General features: G+C 46.3%; 1 protein-coding gene across 3 annotated transcripts in view; it reads right to left on the bottom strand.

The window, feature by feature from the left end:
• Positions 1–21,423, bottom strand: part of srgap1a (SLIT-ROBO Rho GTPase activating protein 1a) — an 86,933-nt gene that overhangs the window by 34,598 nt on the left and 30,912 nt on the right. For all 3 annotated transcript variants that reach the window (XM_008301131.1, XM_008301130.1, XM_008301132.1), the window contains exons 2-6: positions 19,989–20,184; positions 13,485–13,647; positions 6,183–6,245; positions 2,486–2,665; positions 869–997 (exon numbers count right to left, since the gene is read on the bottom strand). In XM_008301131.1, the coding sequence (XP_008299353.1) occupies positions 869–997; positions 2,486–2,665; positions 6,183–6,245; positions 13,485–13,647; positions 19,989–20,184 (731 nt within the window). The remainder of the gene's footprint in view (positions 1–868; positions 998–2,485; positions 2,666–6,182; positions 6,246–13,484; positions 13,648–19,988; positions 20,185–21,423) is intronic.

The following is a 21,423-nucleotide window of genomic DNA, read 5'->3' on the forward strand; positions in this document are numbered from 1 at the left end:
ACACACACACACACACACACCCTGGTGAGATGTGAAGGCTTGCGAGCAGAGCGGGGAGAGGGGTAATTTCAGCGCACAGCATGCGGCTGAATAGAGGTTGCATTTCTCTCTCTCCTTCAGTCCTGTCTGGAATATAAAACCCCAAACACTCACAAAAATAAAAAATAAAAACCCTGGCCTTCTCCTGTTTCCTTAGAAACGCCACAGAAAGTGGTGCAGTAAGTTTGTTTCTCAAAAAAACAGAGGAAGCCAGGTGAGCCATAATAATAAATAAGTCATGTTTATCAGTAGAAAGGTCGGACAGAGCAGCCTGAAGGCAGAGCGGAGACGGACCAGGAGCTGTAAATTACAAAAGCAGGGTCAGGGTCACTCCTCGCTCCCAAAGATGTGGAAAAATGGATTCAGAACCGTGACATAATGTCAGAAATACAGTATAACTAAATATAATGAGTGGGATTTCAATAATGACATGGAGGATGGAGGGAGGAAAGAACGGTTTTCATCACAAAAGTTAATAAGCTGCTTTAATTCTGTCCTGCACTGTAATTTCCAACCCACAGTCTGCTGTCCGAAAGTCTCCTTCATATGAGGCCCAGCTGCTTAAGTCATCAGTCTGCCTTGATTATGAATTTAAATCTCTTCTAAAGGTCGGTGAAAACACCCTTGAACAGTAACTCGTCCTCTGCAGGAGAAGCACAAAGAAGCATTCGGAAAGCTTTCTTTGAGGAGGAAGACTCAGTCAGAAGTGTGAGCATTGTTTATGTCAGGCCTGAAAACTTCTCTCAGCCTCACTGGAGGCAATGAGGCTGAGCTGCACAGGAAGTCGTCTCAGAACACAGCTGACAAAACCTGGCAGCTTCATACTCACATCAATTAGGTCCGACAGGTCGTGGATGTAGTATTTGAAAACGGACGAGTTTGTGGCTTCCAGCGTCAGCAGGTACTCGTTCCGCGCTTTGATCGACTTCAGCTTGTTCTCCGAGTACTTGGCTTGACGCTGATGAGAGAATTAGGAGGCAAGAATGAGAAACAGACAACAACAGAGCGAGCGAGACGGAATGAGTTTAACGAGTGGAGAATTGCCTTTTGACAAGTGATGGTGCTTTAATGTGTGCGAGTCACAGAACTGGGACTGGACTACTGGCACAACAACATCTCAGTAAACATTAGAGCAGAAACAAGCTCAACTCTGGTATAAATAGAAAAAAAAAAAGGAACAAGAGCGGAAAAAGAAAACCTAAATTAAAAACACGCTGCGTCCTCGGGTTCAACCAGGAGCCCTCAGTCTGTCTTGATCCTACACTTCCTCCAGACCAGACCAACATGCTGGTTAGTCACCGTGGACTGACCGATGGGTTCTGACTCACACGCTGACAGATCATCCACATTTTAACACTTCCCAAACGCATTCCTGGAAAAACTGTGCTAAACAAAAAAAAATCCATTCCTATGGACTTTAATCATTTGCCACAGAGACTTAACAGACAACAGGCCTGTTCTCAGAGAACCCAGTCGGCCCATCGGGCTGTGGCGCTGCTCACAGCCGGTTTGCTTCACTTGGTTTAGGAGAGAAAGCTGCTGCAGGTTTCTGTGATCGTATCGAACATCAAACATGTGGATGTGAGAACACTTTAAATCCTGAGCTGTTGTTGTCTGGAGGCTACAGAAGCATAAAGCCTGATGGTGGGTCTACCAACTCCTTCAGTTTAACCTTCAGAACCTCAAACCTTCATGGATGTTTTTCTGCTCCAGATGAATTTTCACTCACTGTGGGCTCATTTTTTTAGAGTCTTGCACCTCGATGGAAACAACAAAACCACAGATAGATGCAGCTTTGTGCAGCATAATGAACTAATAATGCCTCAAACCTGAAAAAAGAAAAACTGAAACTTGAATTTTTTTGCTTCCTCATTTTGTAAACATGAACAAACTTGTAGAACATTGTTGAGCTTTGGTGTTACAACACAGGAATAAAGTTCACCATAGATAGATAGATCCAGTACTTCCATCTTTAATTAGATTCTACATGTTCCTCCTGTTCACTCTGAGTAAACCCAGTTCAGCCAAACAGAACCAGAAGTTTTGCTACACAAGAGTCCGTCACGGCGTTTATGTTTGTTTACAGAATCTATTCACTGCAAACAGTTTCTAAAGCAGACATGCAGAATAAAGTTCTGTTGATAAGATCTAATGGTTTTAGGCTCAGATTCTGACAGAACAGCGAGTCCGAGGACCGTTAGAGGGACTGGTACCTTTCTGGCCGTGTCCGATTTTAGGCTGAGATTTGTTTATTTCCCACAAGTCACACGTGAATAATTCAAAGACTGTTTGTTCTGTTTCTCTGATAAACGTCATTCTGGCGAGTCAAACATAAAACATGTTGTTCTAAAGCGCCGGCCGGTTTTGGGGTTTCGAGGGTTAAACGCGTTTGTCACAAATTGGACTAAAATGTTTAATCTAATGTTTAACTGTGAACTCGTTTTACCTTCTCCTTCATCTTCTCGATCTTCTTCACGGAGCTGCGCCGCTGGTACTTGTCCTCCATCCGGATGCTGAAGACGGGGTCGCCGCGGCCGATCTGCTTCTCCTCCTGCTTCTCGGCCTCCTTCAGCTTGCTCTCGGCGCTGATGCTCTCCGAGTGGTACATGTGGTAGGTTTTCATCACCTGGAGACGCACAGGAGTCACCGTAAGACGAGGCCTCTTTGTCGTCACTCTACTGTCAAGAACATCCTGAAGCTGTGCGGTTAAAAACCGTCTGGTGTCGGGTCAGTTTCTGTGGGTCACAGGTCAGAATAATCCATCTTCATAGTGGAGGCTGACCTTTTATAACCCACAGCTGGGCCTTCTCTCCTTTGACCCGCTCGTTCATCACCTATCGATTCAGTTCATCTCACAGCAGGATGCTCCTGTCTTCCTACACCACAGACCAAACAGATCCTCTCCAGGCTTTCTACATGTGGCCCTCATTGAACCACAACAAGTCACAGCAGCTCCATCGAACAGGTTTCTGTCAATGCTTATCATTTACATAATCAAGTAGATTTGGGTTTAGCTTATGGTTCTGACATGAGTGTATTAAGAGGTCAGTGCAAACAACAACAACAAAAACATTTTAGTCATTTTACTGATTTCTACTGTTTCTTACAGCCGCAACGGGTCCAAGAAACACTAACTGACTGTATTATCAGCACATTATTATTATCATTATTATTTCATGTTTTGTGCCTTCGTTGTTGTGCTTTATGTCAGTTTAAGATGTAATAGTTCCTTTTGTTCAAGCTATAACAGAAAACAAGCTGCAGCCCATTACCTCGACGGTGAACTGTCAAACAGAGCTACTTCCTAAAGTCTGACTCATCGGTCTCATTAGGAGTGTGTGTGTTGCTCATCCTGGTCCTTCAAACCATTAGCTGGTGACTCAGGAGTGTGCAGCAGGTAAACCACGAAACACAAACAACGAGTCCTCCAAGAGAGCGGAGAGATGATTAAAGTCTGATTAACAGACAATCTAGTGGCTCTACGGACACCCTGATGAATCACTGGCTCGGGGAGAATTACTGACGTGAACGTGGAGGTATGAGTGGGCGGAGCCTCACAGACGCAAAATTAAGACTTCAGAGGAAGAGAGGAGACGGGAAGGGGAAGTAAAATAGGTGGAGAGGAAATAAGACGAGAGGAAACGAGAGGAGATGAGGAGAAACAAAAGGACACAAGGGGGAGGGGATAGGAAAGGAGGAAATAAAGGAAATAAAAAAGGAAGGAAATGAAGAGGGAGGAGAAACATGTAACCTCCTCAGAAGAAGAAGCGTCTAAAAATCTTTCTAAACAAGACAAACTCTCCTCGGCGTGGTCGGTTTGTAGTTTTGCTTGTTGTGCAATAAATTTCTTAAAACACATTAAAGCAATAATGAGTGAATTCCTGGTCATGCGTTGCTTCTCTCAGACTTTTTATAACGTGGATCTGGACCTCTGTGAAGCTAAATGAGCCTCGGCTCATGGCAGCCGGCCAAATGTGCTGAAGTGAGTACAAGGGCAGAAAATACATTGGAAGGCCCCGGAGACGGCAGCAATATGGAGCAGCAGTGGTTCAACCCGGAATGAACCAAGTCCAGCAAATTACAGCTCCACAACCTGCGCATGAAATACACTTGTCTGCTCAAAACCTCAGCCTCAGTCCAAACAGAGACTCACCCATCTGAAGCCTAAACATCCTTCCCCCACACGCAGTTATTTCTGTATGTGTGGAACAACAAAGCCAGGCCTGATTTGTCTGGAGCTCGTTGCCTTTGGTGGGGTTTGGCCTAACTGGAACCAGTTTAGAGATGGGTGACTGACCTTGGGCCCGGTACTCCTCACTTACTGGTCTGGAGTCTGCCACGGCTGTGTTTACTTTGCTGCTCTTTTTAGAGGGACATATTTAGAGACGGACCAGACCTGTTATTTCATTGGCGGAGGCCGACATGGGGACTGTGGCTGTCTGATGCAACAGCAGTCCAGCTCGTGTGTGTGTGTGTGTGTGTGTGTGTGTGTGTGTGTGTGTGTCCTCCCACCGGGGCTAAACCAGGTCAGATCTGGCGTGTGGACGGTGCTGTGGGTGATACACACTGACTGTAACACGTTGTTGTGTTTGGAGCGGCACTGGGAGGTGTCGCCGCTGTCGTCCTCCATCGTGAGTAACTGGAGACTCTATAAGACAACTCAAGTGCTTTTACTCCATCTCTCTCTCTCGGGAAGGCACAACAACCTGTACCGCCATCAGTGTACATCCGAGGTTGCCATGACGATCAATGGGGAGGCAAACACAATACATTGGCTGTAAAACAAATGAACGCTTAGTTTGATTTGTTCGTCGAAGCGTTTTACTCCGTCGACCCATCAGGCTCACAGGTTCTTATAAACATCAGCCACAGCATCAGAACAACAGGTTAAAGGATCATATCCACACAAGGAAATGTTCTTCAGGGAAACCTTGAGTCTCGGTATTCATGCAGACGTTACTTTAACATGTACCCTCCATCTAAACATAGTTTCCCACGGCAACAGCACTCCTCTAGCGGGACAGTGCATCCTACCACCACGCTGCAGAAACCAGTCCAGCTCGAGCAACACGGCAAAGTGCTCTGATGCTACGTCGGCGTTCAAACTCCCCCAGATCCCAACCTGATGGAGCGTGTGTCAGAGCGACCAGGAGCCGTTCACAGCATTCATCAGGCAGGTGGTTTTAATGTTATGGCTCATCAGTGAGCTACACATGATGCAGTAAACACCCAGCCTTGGTTTTATTCATTCATCTCCTCTGCCTGAGACGTCGCTGGCAGCTAATTGTCTGCAGCATATGTAAGGCATTAAACTGAGGTAGCAGGCTAGTGGGGCTGATTGCAGTAGTTAAGGCAGCAGAATTAGCTATTGATTGGTGATTTAAGTAGATGCACCAGTGAAGCCTGAGCCAACACACGGCGACGTGGACCAAAGGTACTGAACAGATGAACGGGCCTTCATAGCCAACAGGCTGCGGACTCGATGCATGATGGTCTGGTGAAACGTTAAAGCTCTGAGAAAACGTAACCTCTGATTTTAAAGGTCTGCAGCTGCATCTATGTTTGGCAATTCTGGATTTCTCAAAATACATATGCAGGGTTTCCTGGTAAGTACGTGGTCTTGAGCACATACCACGTACTGGACCTGATTCTGTTGCATGTAAAGCCTCTCGCTGTGTCCTGAGGCTTCCCCATCCGTCTGCTGGGAACCTACACGCCGAGTCGCTGTTTGGCTCCAGCCTCCCAGCGTGGCTTTGCATGAGTTTGTTTTTAAGAGCGAGAAAACACAGCTGATGAGAGCCATTAAAAACAGAATTTGCACTCTAATGAGTCGAGCAAACATAAAGCTGATACTTCACGGCTTTCAGCGGCCGGTCCATGAGGTTAAAGGAGGTCGTTTTATGCTGCTGTGCTGTAAAAGAAAACGTCCTGCTGTCTGAACAATCGCTCTCGTAGCAGCGCAGTCGCTTAAATATTCAGCATAATATCCTCCAGATATCTGATCCGAGTGACGGGGCTAAAGATGTCAAGCTGTTACGGATATTTAGAAATTATTTAGCACAGCGCTATAGAGCAGTCTCCACCACAGCAAAGATGAATGTACTTAAGTGCATTAGTGGAAAGAGGCAGTCGTTACTACTTACTGTGTACAGCTCGTTGAGGACTTTCATTAAGTCTTCCTGGAGCTGAAAGGCTATTTCCTTGCTCTGAAAAGGAAAGAGAGAGAAAACAATGATATCAATACAGAAAATCACCATTATGACACAGAAAATAAAACACAAGCAGCGGCACCACTTTGTCAGAATTATCTGCTGCGTTAAAGCTTCACTGCAGAAAACACTTTGAGTGAATCTTTTCAGCAAATGCCCACCGTCCACCACATATTAGGTTTCTATAGAAATGACCAGATGCTGACCAGAGACCGCGCTCGGCTTTAAACACAAAACAGAAAACGGTTCATTTATCCTTCTGTGTCAAACACAGGACTTCTGTGTGAGAGTGGTATCAGTGTCCCGATAGCTTTTCTGCTTAAATCATCCAACACGGCTTAAGTTTCGCCGTCCACATGCTCAACACATTAGCCGGCCTCCACGGCTGAATGTAAAAGATTTCTTCAAATATGTTAACTCAATCAGCCGTGCCACAGGGCTGACTCAGTAATACTATCACACACACGCCCACGTTAATGCATCTCACGGTGGTGGGATACAGTTTAACGGCGACGGCGTGATGGATTTAGAGGGGCTCTTTCTATTAATTTCACCGTGGAGCTTCCATATTTCCTTCACACTGACTCATATACTGTATCACATGTTTATGAGATTATGAGTCATGACAATGAATTTCTGATCTCTCCACTACAGTCGATACCACGCGCTGCTACCTGGATGATGTTACAGCCTTGGCCCGCTCGCCAGGTTTTTCTCTAACCCAATTATCCTCAGACAAATCTCATTCTGGGAGCCGCTCCTGGAGAAAGGCTGCACGAGGGCATGGAGTCACCCACCGTAGTGGAAAAAGTAGTGACTGACTTCTGATCAAGAAATGGAGAGCATGGCGGAGTTTGTTTTAAAGGGCCACGATGGTAGAATAGAAAGCTTTCTGAGATTTCTTTCCTACTCATAGTAGCTCTATAAAGTCATGTTGGGTCCCTGTTTTGTTAGAAATGTGTGAGTTCACCAGCACCAAAGAGTTCTATCTGCTCAATACTCATCAGGGTCTAGTGTCTGCATGAGATCAATTTCTCCCCAAGTCCACGAGAGCCTGCCTGGACCCCTTCATGGATGTCCTGATGCAGGGCACACATGTACACTGGCTGCACTCTACAGAGGCAGCGCTCTGCATGACGATGTATGGAAATGAACCCCAAGTTCAGATCAGAATCCATCAATCTGACTACAAGCAGACCAGAAAGTAGTAAAATAACAACAACTGCGTGTGTTCACAGGCGTCCATGTGCGTATTCACTAGGACGTATAATCAATATTTCACACTGATTGACACGTGGTGATGTGATGTGCCCAGAAAAACAGGAATGGATCAAGAATTTGAAGAATTTGACATATTTAAATTATAATTTCTTAAAAAGGGATCGAGACTTAACCTGTATGTCAAAACTGTTTTGGTGGGAAGGAATGAATTTAGATGTACATTTCATTATGTACAAAGAAAGGCATTTTGTTTTTATAAAATTTACAAAACTACACTATTTATTAGGGACAGAAATGATAAAAACAAAGAGAAACTTCCTGTTTAGAGCAATTCAACAGTCCTTGAGCTTCACATCTGTGACATGTGAATCCGGTAGGAAATGAAAACTTCACCATATCTAAGCTGGAAACTTGTAATATTTCCCCACATCCACTGATTCTATACATCCCTAAATAAACTGCTCACTCGCTGTGCGGCGCCGTTAGAGCATCAGCTGGTACCAGCAGTCAGCCAGTAGAGGTTTCAGCTGGACTGGGATGAACTACAGGCGGTGCGCTCACAGAGCAGGCAGGAGAAAAAATTAACAACAAGAATGAAAATTAAAAGTGTGAGTGATAAAATCCAGCATGACGAGTCACACCTTGTGTACAGGTACCACCCAGACTCATCACCATCCACACAGACCCGTACAGTCACGTCTTCATACAGTTTATAATGCTTGTAATTCCCTACATAAAGCCAATTAATCTCAGATTCAACTCGTTTTCATTACACGGCATGCCTTTGGCTGTGTGTCAGGTATTTTATACTAATTACTCACCTGCTAAAGCTCTGTGGTTAGGACCATCGTATACGAACAGCAAAATGTAATTCTGAATCATACCTCAGGACAGTATTTGGAATTTCCTGACTTGAGATGAGTCACACACATCATGCTGCCGTGTACACCTGTGCTTTCTTACAGGTGCTGGCAACAGGTAGCTAAGACGCTCTGGTACAGTCAGACACCTCATTAATCCCAGTGACATGCTCGTCCTCAGACAGAATCACACACGCTCACCGCCTGTACCAGGACTGTCTGTGTACAGGAATACACAAGCCCTCGCTTCTGCTCTGTACAGGTCGCTCACAGGTAAAGCTGTACATCGTCCCAGCATGTGAATAGACAGCAAAGAGGATTACGCGCTCAGTCACTGGCTGCCAGGCTGGTATCTGAAATTAGAGAGTCACGCTATGTGACCCGGCCAATCAGCAACACCTACCTGGCCACCACCTGGGCCGTCACTTCCCTGATCTGGAGCTCTTACTTAATAAGGGGGGGGACGGCATGTAAGCCTGGATATAACTCAAATCTAGAGACACCAAACTTGGGGGGAAAAAAAGTTAACCTCAGGCATCCAGGAGAATGTGGGAAAATCCATTAGCAAGCATCAGCTCAGTGGACAGAACCTTTGACTATCTGTCACATCTAACACACATCAGCTCTTCCCCATTCACAAGGCTGGGAAGTGATCCAGAGCTCAATGAAAAGCCTTCTCAGGGATCACATGAGCTGCCAGCCTGTGTGTGTGTGTGTGTGTGTGTGTGTGTGTGTGTGTGTGTGTGTGTGTGTGTGTGTGTGTGTGTGAGGGAAGTGAAGGCAGAGCTGACGGTAACATTCAGGACATGTACGGAGGAGAGCTTCTGTAGCAGCAAACCTCCACAATCATCTCACCTTTCCACCTGCTGCTGAATGAACTCCGTCACATCAACAGTCGCTCCGTCAGAGGCTGTCGAACCGACGTCGCTGATTTAATTTGTGACAACTTCTCCCCTTTCATTTTAAAGGAATTTCAGTTCGGGGGGGGTTTCCAATTCAGGCTAATTCATTAAAAGGATCCTACAAATGGGTTTTCCCTTTTAAGTTCATACCATCTGTATTCCAACCACATTAGAGAGATGGAACCAGCCCAGAGAGGAGAAGCCGAGGCAGCCTTCAGGGAGTGGTGGGTTTCATATTGCCACTGAGATTAATCATGGTGCAGTGATGGCAGTCGTACACCCCGCAGGGCCCCAGTGTGTGTGTGTGTGTGTGTGAGTGTATAGATCAGAGTGTCTTGTCACTGAAATAGACGTGAACCAAATGACAGAGCAGCCCCCTCGTTTAAATATAAAAGGAACAGTTTAAAATGAGAAGAAATACAACAACTGCTTTAGCTCATTGATCTGCCTTATTTACATCACGCTCTGTCCTGAAACCCAGAAGAAACGCACAAAATGAAGATTTATAGTTTAAAACTGTTGGTCAGTTTGCAGCAGTTCTATCTGTGGATGTAAAACACAGACGGTCAGAGAGTAAAGATTCTGGTTTCAACAAAAAGGCACAACGGTACCGAACCTGAATGTTCACTGTGGCTGTCGTCTGCCAAGAAACGTCTTCACAGAACTCCACATGAAGCCGCCGCACTTCTGTTCATGTACGAGCTGAACAAGCAGGTTTGTTGGTGAGTGTTGAAAGGTTCTGGTTAATAAGGTCTCTGATATTCACGTTAAGCTCGGCTCAACGAATCCTGAGTCCAGCTCGGTGCCTTATAGTCAGATCTAGAACCCACTGGCAGGTTGGAAAGGCATCTGTTCTGTTTTAGATTGTCAAACTTACACCATTTGTCAGAGTCAGAAACAGTAAAGACAGAAAGAACTGTCGGTTTATAACCTCACAAAGGTTTTGAACGACTCTTACATTTACAATATCTCACCAGAATCATTTTATTCTCTCATTTAAAATTTTACCAAAAATAAACCGTTTGTCAGTCAGATTCTGTAGAAAACATGAAATTCTGCACGACTCACTCAGCTGTGACCAACATCAACACGACAAAAAGTTCTGTGACTGTTCAGCCGAACTGGGCCGAACCGCAGACAAATATGGAAGTAAATTAAAAATGTAAGTCGTAAAATATCTGCAGTACACAGAGTCACCATTGACTGTTCATTTGGTGAATCGGTGCTCAGCGGGTCATCGTGTGGCGTTCTGACCAAACGTCTACAGAAACAGTCCGTCTTCACAGCAGAACGTTTGACTCGTCAGCGTATGAAAAGCAGTCGTGTCCACTGTAGGTGAGACAGAAAGCATAATACTAGAACCTGAAGCTGCTAAATGGAATTCAGCCATAATAAAGTTCATTATTTGCACCTTTCCCACTGCGACATATTTCGCTGCTGGAAAACTTAAAAACCGCCTTAAGCCTTTGGAAACCCACCTCGGAGCTGCAGCCACAGAACGTGACTTTCATAAATAAAACAGGGCAGAAAGAGTGAAACAAAGAGCCAGTTGTATGAATAATGGAAACTGAATACATGTGATCAGATCTGTTCAAGCATAAAGAACGACGGAGAGGTCCACTGCTTGACTCTTGTGTTCAGATGATGGAAAAAAAAAGTGTTGTTAGTGCAGGAATGTATGTCTGCCTGCAGCAAATGACCACAGAGCAGCGCCGAAGAAATAAAGCACAAGGCAAACAGGTCAACCGGAGGATGTTGACGAGGACACCACAGTTACTCTGGGGTCCTCTTCTGTCGCTGCACCTCACAGCGTGAGACCTGAACATACAAGGAAATAAAAACGGGGGTCTTTTGATGTGCAGGAAGGATGACAACAGTGCAGCTGCCTCCTCCGAGCTGCCAGGGAGCCCACGTAACATGGGGGACGTCTCTGTTGTTTGCGCCTCGTTATTGAGGCTCTGCTGAGATCAAAAGGCTCAGGGAGGCTTTAATTAGAGGGCGAGCCGTGTCTCAGGTCTCCTGTGAGCCGGGACCTCCCACCAGGCTGCTGTTTGTCTGAACAATGTCACCTGGATCCACGAGGAAACTCTAAGGGGGCGACAATTTCATAATGTGGTGCGATAGTGCACATTCCACGGCGCTAATGACAGGACGGGCGCGCTGCGATGCTACCAGAGAGTTTAGAGGATTTGGCCAAGTGCCATCAGAGTTGTACAGAAAATGTAAATCAGCACTGAAAGTAGTCTGTCATTATAATCATCAAAGTCCGCTGAGTCAGGGGAGGCAGCGAAACCAACCTCTGAAAAACGACTGTTTCACATCTGGCTTCATTAGCAGAACCACCGGCCTCAGAGCGCTCTGGAAAGGAAACGACTGCTGCAGCTTCCTGTTTGTGCGCTGGGGGTTCGAGTGAGTATTTAAAGAGCCAACTCGCCGTACGATCAGATGAAACCGCGACCATCAAGAGACGTTAATTACTTTGAAAACGAATTTAAACTTCTCGAAGATCCGAGGGTTTGCAGCGAAGCGGGGCAAGAAAAAGAAGCAGAGACGGGGATAAAAAAAGTTCAGGCGAGCTAAACTGACACAAAGACACTCCTTCTGAAGAAAAGACGCTTTGTAATTTAGGTCTGTGGTGAGCTCATGTGACTCCTGCAGCATAGGAGCTCATAATCTGCGAGGGAGTTGTCATCTTTGTGGTGGAGCAGGCAGCGGATCGGTTTTGGTCGTGAAGCCATGGGAGACGGAAGGAATACTGATCTGAAGCTGTGGTGGAAAAGGTTCCACTGCATTGCTCTAATTCAGAAAGTCAACCACAGGAGCCCAACTGAGCATCGTAGCATCAAAGCTGAATACACGCTGCACATATCCTGCATATCAGGCAACTCAGTACACGCTGATGTCAGATGAACGGGTTAATTGAAAATGAAAGACTGTTTGTATAAGATGAGGGACTGGAGACGGCGCTGCCCGATCTGACCGCTACCAAAAATCTGGATTGTGTTAGTGGTGAGTTCAACTGTTCTGTGGATCAAAGAAAAAAAAAAGAAAAGTTAGATGTGACCTCTTCTGGTGGAGGTCAGACATCAGAAGAGCAGAAAGGAGCTTCAGTGGGGAGGTTGTACGAGTCAAACAGTCACTTTACAAAGAGACGAGAAACTGCTGAGATCCAGAAGGAGTTTGGAAAAGCTCTCCATCATAAAAAGTGAACTTGTGATAAACATAGTTCACATGAGAGCAGAGTGAAGCGAGTGTTTTAATTGGTGTGTTAGAGTCCTGAGATGAGCGAGGTCCACACGGACGTCCTCTGCAGACGTGTTGTCGTCAGCTCATTTCTTCACAGGCACCAGACAAACTCTTTTCTATTTAGGTGAACCTCAAATGTTCCACTGTGCTGAATAATACATTATGAACGCAGCCTCTTTGTCACCTCCCAGGGTGTGTAATCAGGAATAACATCTCTTGTTCTGTTTCCTAACCATGATCTGGGCTTAACGTCAGCTAAAGGAAGCTCCTCTTTGGCTGCATTACATCACTGGTGGATTTTGTTATCATTCCTGACTCCTGGTGCTGGTAGAAGAGGGGATGCTCTTCAGATCATGCACCTGCAACTCAGAACGCTGATGCTCCAACAGCTCCTCCCAGCCAGTGTCTCAGAGGTTCAGGGTTTATATGTGCTAGTGGTGGCGTGACGGGACTTCTGGAGACTCGTACAGTTCAGGAGGAGGAACCTCGGCTGTTTTCTGAAGCTACAAATGTCTCTGAACGCCTCACATGCAGTCTGTCGTTTCCCTCAACCTTTCACATGCATACAGAGATTCTGTACTGAGCGTGTGACTAAAACAAATCTTGAATCTTGACCCAAACATTTGAGTGAAATAAGATGTTCTTCTGCAGGATTGACCCAGGCTGAAGTCGGGTTGTTTCCTCTACAATGGCAGGCCAGTCAAACACACACACAGACAGACTTACTGGATGATACCAGCATGACCAGTAGAAATGTTTAGTTGCCCTCCTCAGTGTTTGTGTCCTCCTGTATTAGATTTCCTCTGTGTTCAGTTTCTGTGGGACTAAAATCGTGTATTTTCCTCTCAAAGTTCCTGCAGTCTTGATCTAAACTTGACTGAAAAAAGCAAACTGACATTACAGAAGTCCTGTTAGGTGTTGAATACAGATGTCAGTCTATTTAATGCAGTCCGACCGTGTGCTGGTGCTGCTGCTACTCAACCGGGTCACGTGTTTTCCTCCCTTACCTTCTTGAGTAGCCGCGTGGAGTCCTCGCTGATCTGCATGAACCTCATGATGACGTTGTTGAGGTAGATGTCGCTCAGTGTCGCATGGTCCTTACTCTCCCTCCTCACCTGGTTCAGCAGCAGGTACCAGCAGTTGACCGGTGACAGCAGGTTCTGGTCTTTCCTAGAGGAACCAGGGGAAACCGTCAGGTGTCAGATCAGGTGGGAACAGAAGGTTCATAGGATCAAGTCTCGTCTGGTGCATTTAGAAAGACCAAACATTGGAGCAGTAGGTATGCAGGATGCTTTACATGAAACTTTCTCAGACACTTTGGATACCTGCCGTGTTCCTTCCTGCACCAACACGTTAAAATACGTGTTCGTGGTCTGCGTCAGTATATTCAAACGTTTTCCCGTGAGTCTGTTTCCATGTCAGGCTTCAGACGATTTGTCATTTGAAGCGGGAGACTGTGACAGTTCCTCGACATGCAGGATGTTCACAAACACCCCGAGTGCACCGGAGCCCGGTACTGAAGCAAGACGAGGGAGGCGTCACAGATATCCCTCGGCGTTAAATGGCCCATATACCGCTGGCTCTGGGCCTAAAAGGTTCTCCATATATTACAAGGACTACACAGTTAAGCTAGAAATACTCTGCATCAGTGACGTTTCTGGGGCAGAACTCTCGCAACGCTCTGAGCCAAGAGGACTTTCTACAATCAGAGAACGCTTCTGCCACAGACTTCAGATACACAGACTGAAGTTGGAGAAGCCACAGATGTATTTTAAGTGAAATGGGAAAGTAGAATTATGCACAAACAGTGACAGCAGAAGACAGACAAGGAAAGAAAGAGAAGCTGCAGCACAGGGGTAAGAATAGAAAAGAATTAGAAAAAAAAAGCTGGAGGAGCTGGGAGCTGTTTCCTGTGCTGCGTGCCGGCTGCTTCCAAGCTAACTGTAGGACATTGTCCAGGCCAGAGGAGCTGGGGCCCTGTGTAAGCAGCGGCCTGCAGGCCGACTTCCTCTGGCTTAATCTGTAACATTCCTCCTGCCTGCGAAAAAGCAGCACAGAGTGTGAGCATGTATGCCTGTGCACGTGTGTGTGTGCTTGGGAGAGGTTTTAAGGCCGGGTCTTGGGTCAAGTCTTGCAGGAACCATATGGAGACTCGCCTCTGCTCCCCCCTCACAGAGTCCGTTTGCATAGACAGACAGCACTTGTCAACACAACAGGTGAAGCTCAGCGCTGGGCGGTGACCCAGCCCTGAACTAGCCTTCAGCGCACATGTGCTGGAAGAGCAAAAAACAAAGCAAATGAATAACTGATACGAACATTCCAATCAGCTGAAATGTTCCCTGAGATTCTGCAAAAACAGGAAGCAAACTACATGTGATAAAGGCAGAGCCACACACACGCCGACATGGAAAACATCCGAGAGCATCCATCTTTCAAAGACTTCAGGAAGACGGTGAATGAAAAACAAACTGATCTGACTAAAAGCTGAGCGACGTGCCGATGCCACATGTCCACGGCTACAGGACACGTGTAAGGGACAAGAAAACCAGAAAACAAGAAATAAGTGAAGCAGTCCCAGAGCGCACAGCAATCACCATAAATCCTTCTGCATTGTGGATCAGGGGAGCAACGCTGCCCGTGTATGGCACTGAATGTAGACATGTGGAGACAGGATGCGTGTGCATGCACGTGCGTGTTCATTAATTCATGCTCACTTAGCGTGTGCTGCTGGTCACTGACATGGCACACCAGAAAACTGCAAAACTGCATAAAATCTCCTCCCAGAGTTTAACAGTGGAGCTTTTTCTTGAACACTCGCTGTCCAGGAGTGACTGCTTGTCCTTGCTGTGCAGAAAAATTAAGCCAATATGATTGGATGCAAAACAAGTGAAAGCAGCCCATTGGCCGGATTAGCAGGAAAGTTTCAGTAAACACTGGAGACGACTGATAGATCGTCTTTGTTTGCTTCGACTCACCAACACGACTCCTCACTATGAAAACTTGCACCTAATTAACACCAAAACTAAACGAACACAGCACTGCACAAGTTCTATAAAAGTCAGTATCACACAGTGGGCTGACCGTAGAAACAGCAGCAGTCCTTCACCCGGAGTCAGGCAACGACCCATTTAAAGAATAATATAAAGCACAGTTTGCAAAATTATAGATTTACACAAACGCTGGCTTCCACAAATACAGAAACAGTTCTTTAAGTACGTGAGTGTGTTTGTCAGTGGGCTGACCTACTAATTCAAACCGGAGAGCTGCAGTCAAAAGAAAAGAGGACAGACTAAGAAAACAAGCGGGAGACCCACACAGGCTGTGACGACATAATGCCCTCTGGGAGTTGCTTACCCCACATAATGGCAGGAAAATCTCTCAATGTCATCATTTCCCCCTCAGCCGGGGCAGGAACTGGGTCAGACAGACTCACCGACAGACAGACGGGTCCCCACAGAGGCTCAAACACAGGTAGGAAAGAGAGGAAGCCAACGTCCAGGAAGAGACAGGTAGGGAGGAACTCATTAGCAACTCACGGCCTCCTGTCAGGGTGTGTGTTCTGTCCGTCCACGCCGCCTAAATCCACCAGTAACTGGGTCAATATTAACATAGCTGCACTCTCATACAGGAGCAGGATGCTGACAATGGAAGATAATGAGCACTTCAGTATGCAGGCTGTTGAGACGGGAGCTCCTATCAGCAGCAGAGGCAAAAAGTCCTTTAGTGCCTGACTGATAACATCTTTCATTAATACACCTTTACCTCGACCCGGTACGCAGCAACACCACTTCTGTCCAACTTTACTAATCACTCAGAAGTTTAATTTTAAAAGGAAGCAACAAGGTGCTGGAGCCTAATTAACAAGCAGAGGAAACGTCTCTGCATGACCGGTCCCCAAAAATAAAAGTTCTTTAATCAAACGTCGTGCACGCTGGATGCCCTGCAGGTAGTAGTGTGTGACACGGTGAAGCCTCAACATGTTCTACACCTTCTTTTCATCCTCGGGGACCAATTGAAGAAGTCATTTAACCAGAAGCTTAGTTCCAGATAAAAGCAGCCGATTTAAGACAATCCCGGCTGTGACTTTGGCCACATAAATAATTCAATGAGTCCTCTGCTCGCCATCGCCGTGTCCCTCCCTGAACAAACTTTGCATAATACAGTATCTGGTTGTTTGCTCATGTGTGTGTGTGTGTGTGTGTGTGTGTGTGTGTGTGTGTGTGTGTGTGTGCGTTCTGCAAACAGTCGCTGAAACACAAATGAATGGTTCTGCCACAGACTGCTGCTGCTGCTGGCACCGGGATGCCGGCCTGTTGTTTTGCTGTCTTACAAGAAGAAAAGCGGAGGACAGTGGTGGTATTGAACCTTTTTTCCTCCCTCGGACGTTAATGGCTATTTATCATCTAAAGCCACTAATGCATCTGCTGTAACCAGAAGTCGCCGCTGTCTCGTTTTCCTGCCCGACATCCTGGAAGCTACAGACTCTGAATGTTTGTAGATTCACTGCGTCGTTGCTTTGCCCTACATACTACACATCAGGAAGAGCGGCGTGCGTTCAGTGGAGCTTCCTGACTTGACTTTATAACGACTAATTATCAAGTTTAACTGGGACTCTTTACGGGTTTTCCATGACTGTGCAATGCATCTACTGGTGGTGGTGATGAGGAGCGAGAACAACAGTTGGAACAGATCTGATATCTAACTGTGGAGCAGAAGAACAATATTTGATCTAAGAGTGTTTTATTGTGCTGTAGTCCTAATACCACACAGCCAGACCAGTACAAGGGCTAATACCACACAGCCAGACCAGTACAAGGGCTAATGCCACACAGCCAGACCAGTACAAGGGCTAATGCATGTTATTTAAAGGAAGGAAGTATCAGGGAGCAGCAGCATCACAGAACATGATTGTAGCATCAGACAGCAGTGACTTAGCAAAGACACTAATGTGTTTAGACAGCTCATAGGCGATAAAGCCAGAAAGAAATTAAATTAACCTGCTGAATTATTACCTCTTATGTCATTATGAACTACAGCGTGTTCCTGTGCAGGAGCCAACAATAAATCCTGCGCTCATAAAACCCTGATGGATCTTCGGCCACCTTCAGAAACGAGCACGGCTAATATTATTAAAATAACATTTATTTCTTGGTGAGCTATTTTTGTCTTTAGCTTGGCATCATCCATCTTCCACTGCTGTCGTGCCAACAGTGTTCAGACTCCACAGCCCGACCCGGCAGCAACATGCATTCCTCTCCACAGCGCTGCTCCCGCAGGTGCTGCAGAGTCGGTGCTTTCTGACAAACACAAACTTGGTCTCGCTCCTGAGGTAGATCACGGACCGGACTCCCCGCTGTGACAAAACTTTTTGCCGGCTCAAAGGAGCGTGAAAGAGAGGCAGCTTGAGATCTTTATAGCAACATATCGGTGGTTGAAGGGGAACACGTTTGTCTTCCGCCAGCAGACGCCTCGGTTCGGTCTTGTCATGCACGTCAACAAACACAAAGGCAGCGTTTGCAGACTGGTGGGAGGACAGAGTGGGATCATGTCTTTGTAGCCTCACTGGCGAGGATATCATCAACCTCCACCTGTGTGTCGCCTTGTTGCTCTGTGACAGCCGAAACAAACCCATGAGAGGAGGCATGTTCCCCGAAACCGTCCAAACAAACTCAATATGCCACAAATGCTGCATGCTGATGGAGGTTTAAATGAGAGAATGGCATCTTGTCAGCTTGGTTCAACATCAGTCACACGAACCAGACTCAGAAATGCAGCTTTAGCGCCAGACACAGCAGCATCCTTCTTCTGAATGCAGCGTGTCTTGACTAATTACCAGATTTAGCTGCTCGTTTTAACGCCGCTTTAGCATTTTGCTGCTTTGCCAGGAAGACTTGTCATGTGAAAACTGGCTCGAGGCATCAGACAGAACGAAAACGCACTTTTTCACACCTCTCACACCGATTCTGTCCAATGAAAACAAGCCGGCGAACACTGAAGCCTTACTGTACGCGTGTTTATGTGAATACAAAAAAATATGGGCCGCAGCATTAAAAACCCACAGGAGGGTTTTTAATGCTGTTCAGACGTCTTGTATTTACTTAGGAAATACGCTCCGAGGCACTTGCCAAATGTTTACCCTGTGAATGAAGTGACCAGACTGTACATCACACAATGCAAACCACAGAGCGCCATCCCAGAGCCGGCGCACACAGCTGCTAGAGCCATCGCCGCTTCAGACGGCGAGCAGGGGCTATTTGCAGACGGCGAGGACAAACACACGTTTTATTTTCGTTCCCACTGCAAGTTCAAACAATATGCTAATGGCTGCTTTTTCCACGAGCAGACTCCTACGGTGTAATAAGGCCAAAAACTACAGCGCACTTAACTGTGTCAAGATCTATAAAAAGGCTCCGAGTGTGCGATGCACGGAGAATACGGAGGAAGGACGGAGGGAGGAAGACGCCGGAGAACGAGGAGACGGAACGAGGAAGCGGTTTGATAAAGAATCTCATTTCATTTAATCTTTTTCTTCATATGCACCTCCACAGCCAGGTTCACTTTATCTCCATGAGAAAATGAAAATCAGGTTTTTTCTTTTCTTGCACTTCTCTTTAGAGTTTCTCATAAAGCAGAACTGTTTTCTACTCAGTGAGCGTATCCGTGTCTGGGTGGAAACCCAAATACTGCTTAAGTGCCGCCTGAAATAATCACAAAAATATAAACTATCAGAAACTGTCATCGATCCAAATCTGGCCGTTAAACTCTCATTTTCTCTTTGTCCTAATCAGATGTTTCTACATCAGACCTCTGCCAGCTTCAGGCTGTAGTTTGGCGCCGGCACCAGCATCAGAACAATACTCACGCTGAGGCGACATCCACTGAATAAGTCATGATTCTCAACATACATGGGTTTAAATGGACTCCGTGCTACATAGTTTATGTGAGCGGGTCAGAGAAACCCAGAACTCTACTGCGCTGTACGACACAACACCAAACTGTGGAACATACAGAAATGCAAAATAAAAAGTCAGGAAGGATTATTTACAAAACCTCCTGGACGACTAAGAACCCACAAAGCTTCAACGTGAACATGTTTGTGGAGCAAAGACTCATTTCACAGCCTGCAGTTAAATCAAACGTTATTCATGAGAAAAAAAATCAGCTTTAAAGAAGGATTCTAATAATGCTGTGGTAGAGTTTTGCATAAATGGATCTCGTAGCTGTGGAGGTGAAGAGAAGAACAATCTGACTCCAGAACCTCAGAGACAAACTGTTTCCAATCATCACTGATGCTTTTCTCTCCTTGATCGACTGACTTTGGACTTCGACTAAAACCATCAGAACAATGTTCGCTTCAAGCTTCTTTAGAGAATCAGCGAGTCCAGCAGAAGTTCTGCCTGGCTGCTGTAGTTAAATGAACCAGACCAGAGGACGATGACAACCGTCACTCCGGCTTTTTAAACATCATCAACACACTGAGCACAGCGAGCATCACGCCAGCGCCTCCTTACTTGTACTGCTGGTGGTCCTTGGTGCTGCGAGTCTTTGCCATGAAGCGTTCGGCCAGTTTCTCCAGGTTTCTGGAGTACTCCATCTCAATCTCTGCCTTCTTCCTGAAGAAGTCCTGCAGGTCCTGCAGCAGCTGGACCCGCATTTCTGTCTGCTGGTCCAGACATTTCTGCTGCTCCACCAACTGGGCTCTGATCTCTGAGGAGACACAGGAAGCAAACAAACAGATTAGGACGAAGCTCAGACATGCAGGGTGAGAAAAAGTTCACAAGCAGAACGTGGAGAGCGACAGAAACACGAGGACGTCATCTCAGACTGAGCAGCAAGACATCAGTCTACAGAACCAGGTAACCAGCTGATAGTCAAGTTAATGACACCAACCACCTACAAATGATTAAATTATAAAGTTCTCAAAGAGGTACATCTGCAGAAGCCATGGATAGAACCTCTGGACATGTCTACAGCAGGACTGTGGCTCTTAAACTAACCAGTGAATCAGCTCTTAAAATCTTTAAAAACTATGAACTCTTCCAGCGTGCCACCAGCTGTACAGATCAGCATGCAGACATTATACATGTGAAACCTACTGATGAGGAAAAAGAACAAATAGTCACCGAGGCCAGTCATTACAGGACAGTCGTGGTGCACAGGAGTCCGATTGAGCAGCCCAGTGCAGCTTATTATCCCTTCGTTATGGGTCCTCTGGATGCTCGTAGAGACCCGAGGTTGGCAGCACCGGTCTCAGGTGTTTCATTAAGGTTGAATATAAGTCCAGGATGAATGGAACCTGATTCCCATCACACTCAGAGTCACAGTGCAGACCACACACACGTCCTCATCAGCGGCCGTGACTGAAAACCCAATCCGCTTCAGAAAGCAGCAGGCCACACTTAAACCAGTTGTATGTGCAGGTAAATGACCCTCTGAGGTCTGTTCTGAGGAATCATGCCTGTCAGAGTGGCCCTCATTTAAATGTACATCCTCAACAGGACAACTGGGATCTGAGACACGCTCATGTGAACACAGAAGGTTTCCTCAGCGTGCTCCATCTCACCAGGACCATGTCTAATGGATTCCTCCTAATGGAAGGCAGCCTGGGCCCGACGTCTTCAGCAGAGGAAACAGATTAATGAGGTGATTTAGAGCCACGTGGACACCAGTGGACAGGGCTCCACAGCCATGCCCCGTTTTAAAGTTAGAAAACACTACGGCTGCAGCGTGCCTTCACAAAGCCCAGCTCACTGCTCCAGGTGTTGGTAGGAAGACGACAGCCTGAGAGGTCTACTGGAGGGTTTTTCTTCAGCACACTAACAAACTCTGAAAGTAGCAGCAATGCAGAGAGCAGAGCAGAGCACGGATCTTAGTTTCAGGGCAAAGTGTAATGCCCTGATGCATAAAGATCAAACTCTGGGCAGAGGGCAGCTCACTGAGAACAAC

This window comes from Stegastes partitus, unplaced genomic scaffold (genome assembly GCF_000690725.1).
Source record: "Stegastes partitus isolate 25-593 unplaced genomic scaffold, Stegastes_partitus-1.0.2 Scaffold1633, whole genome shotgun sequence".
Lineage (NCBI taxonomy): Eukaryota > Metazoa > Chordata > Actinopteri > Pomacentridae > Stegastes > Stegastes partitus.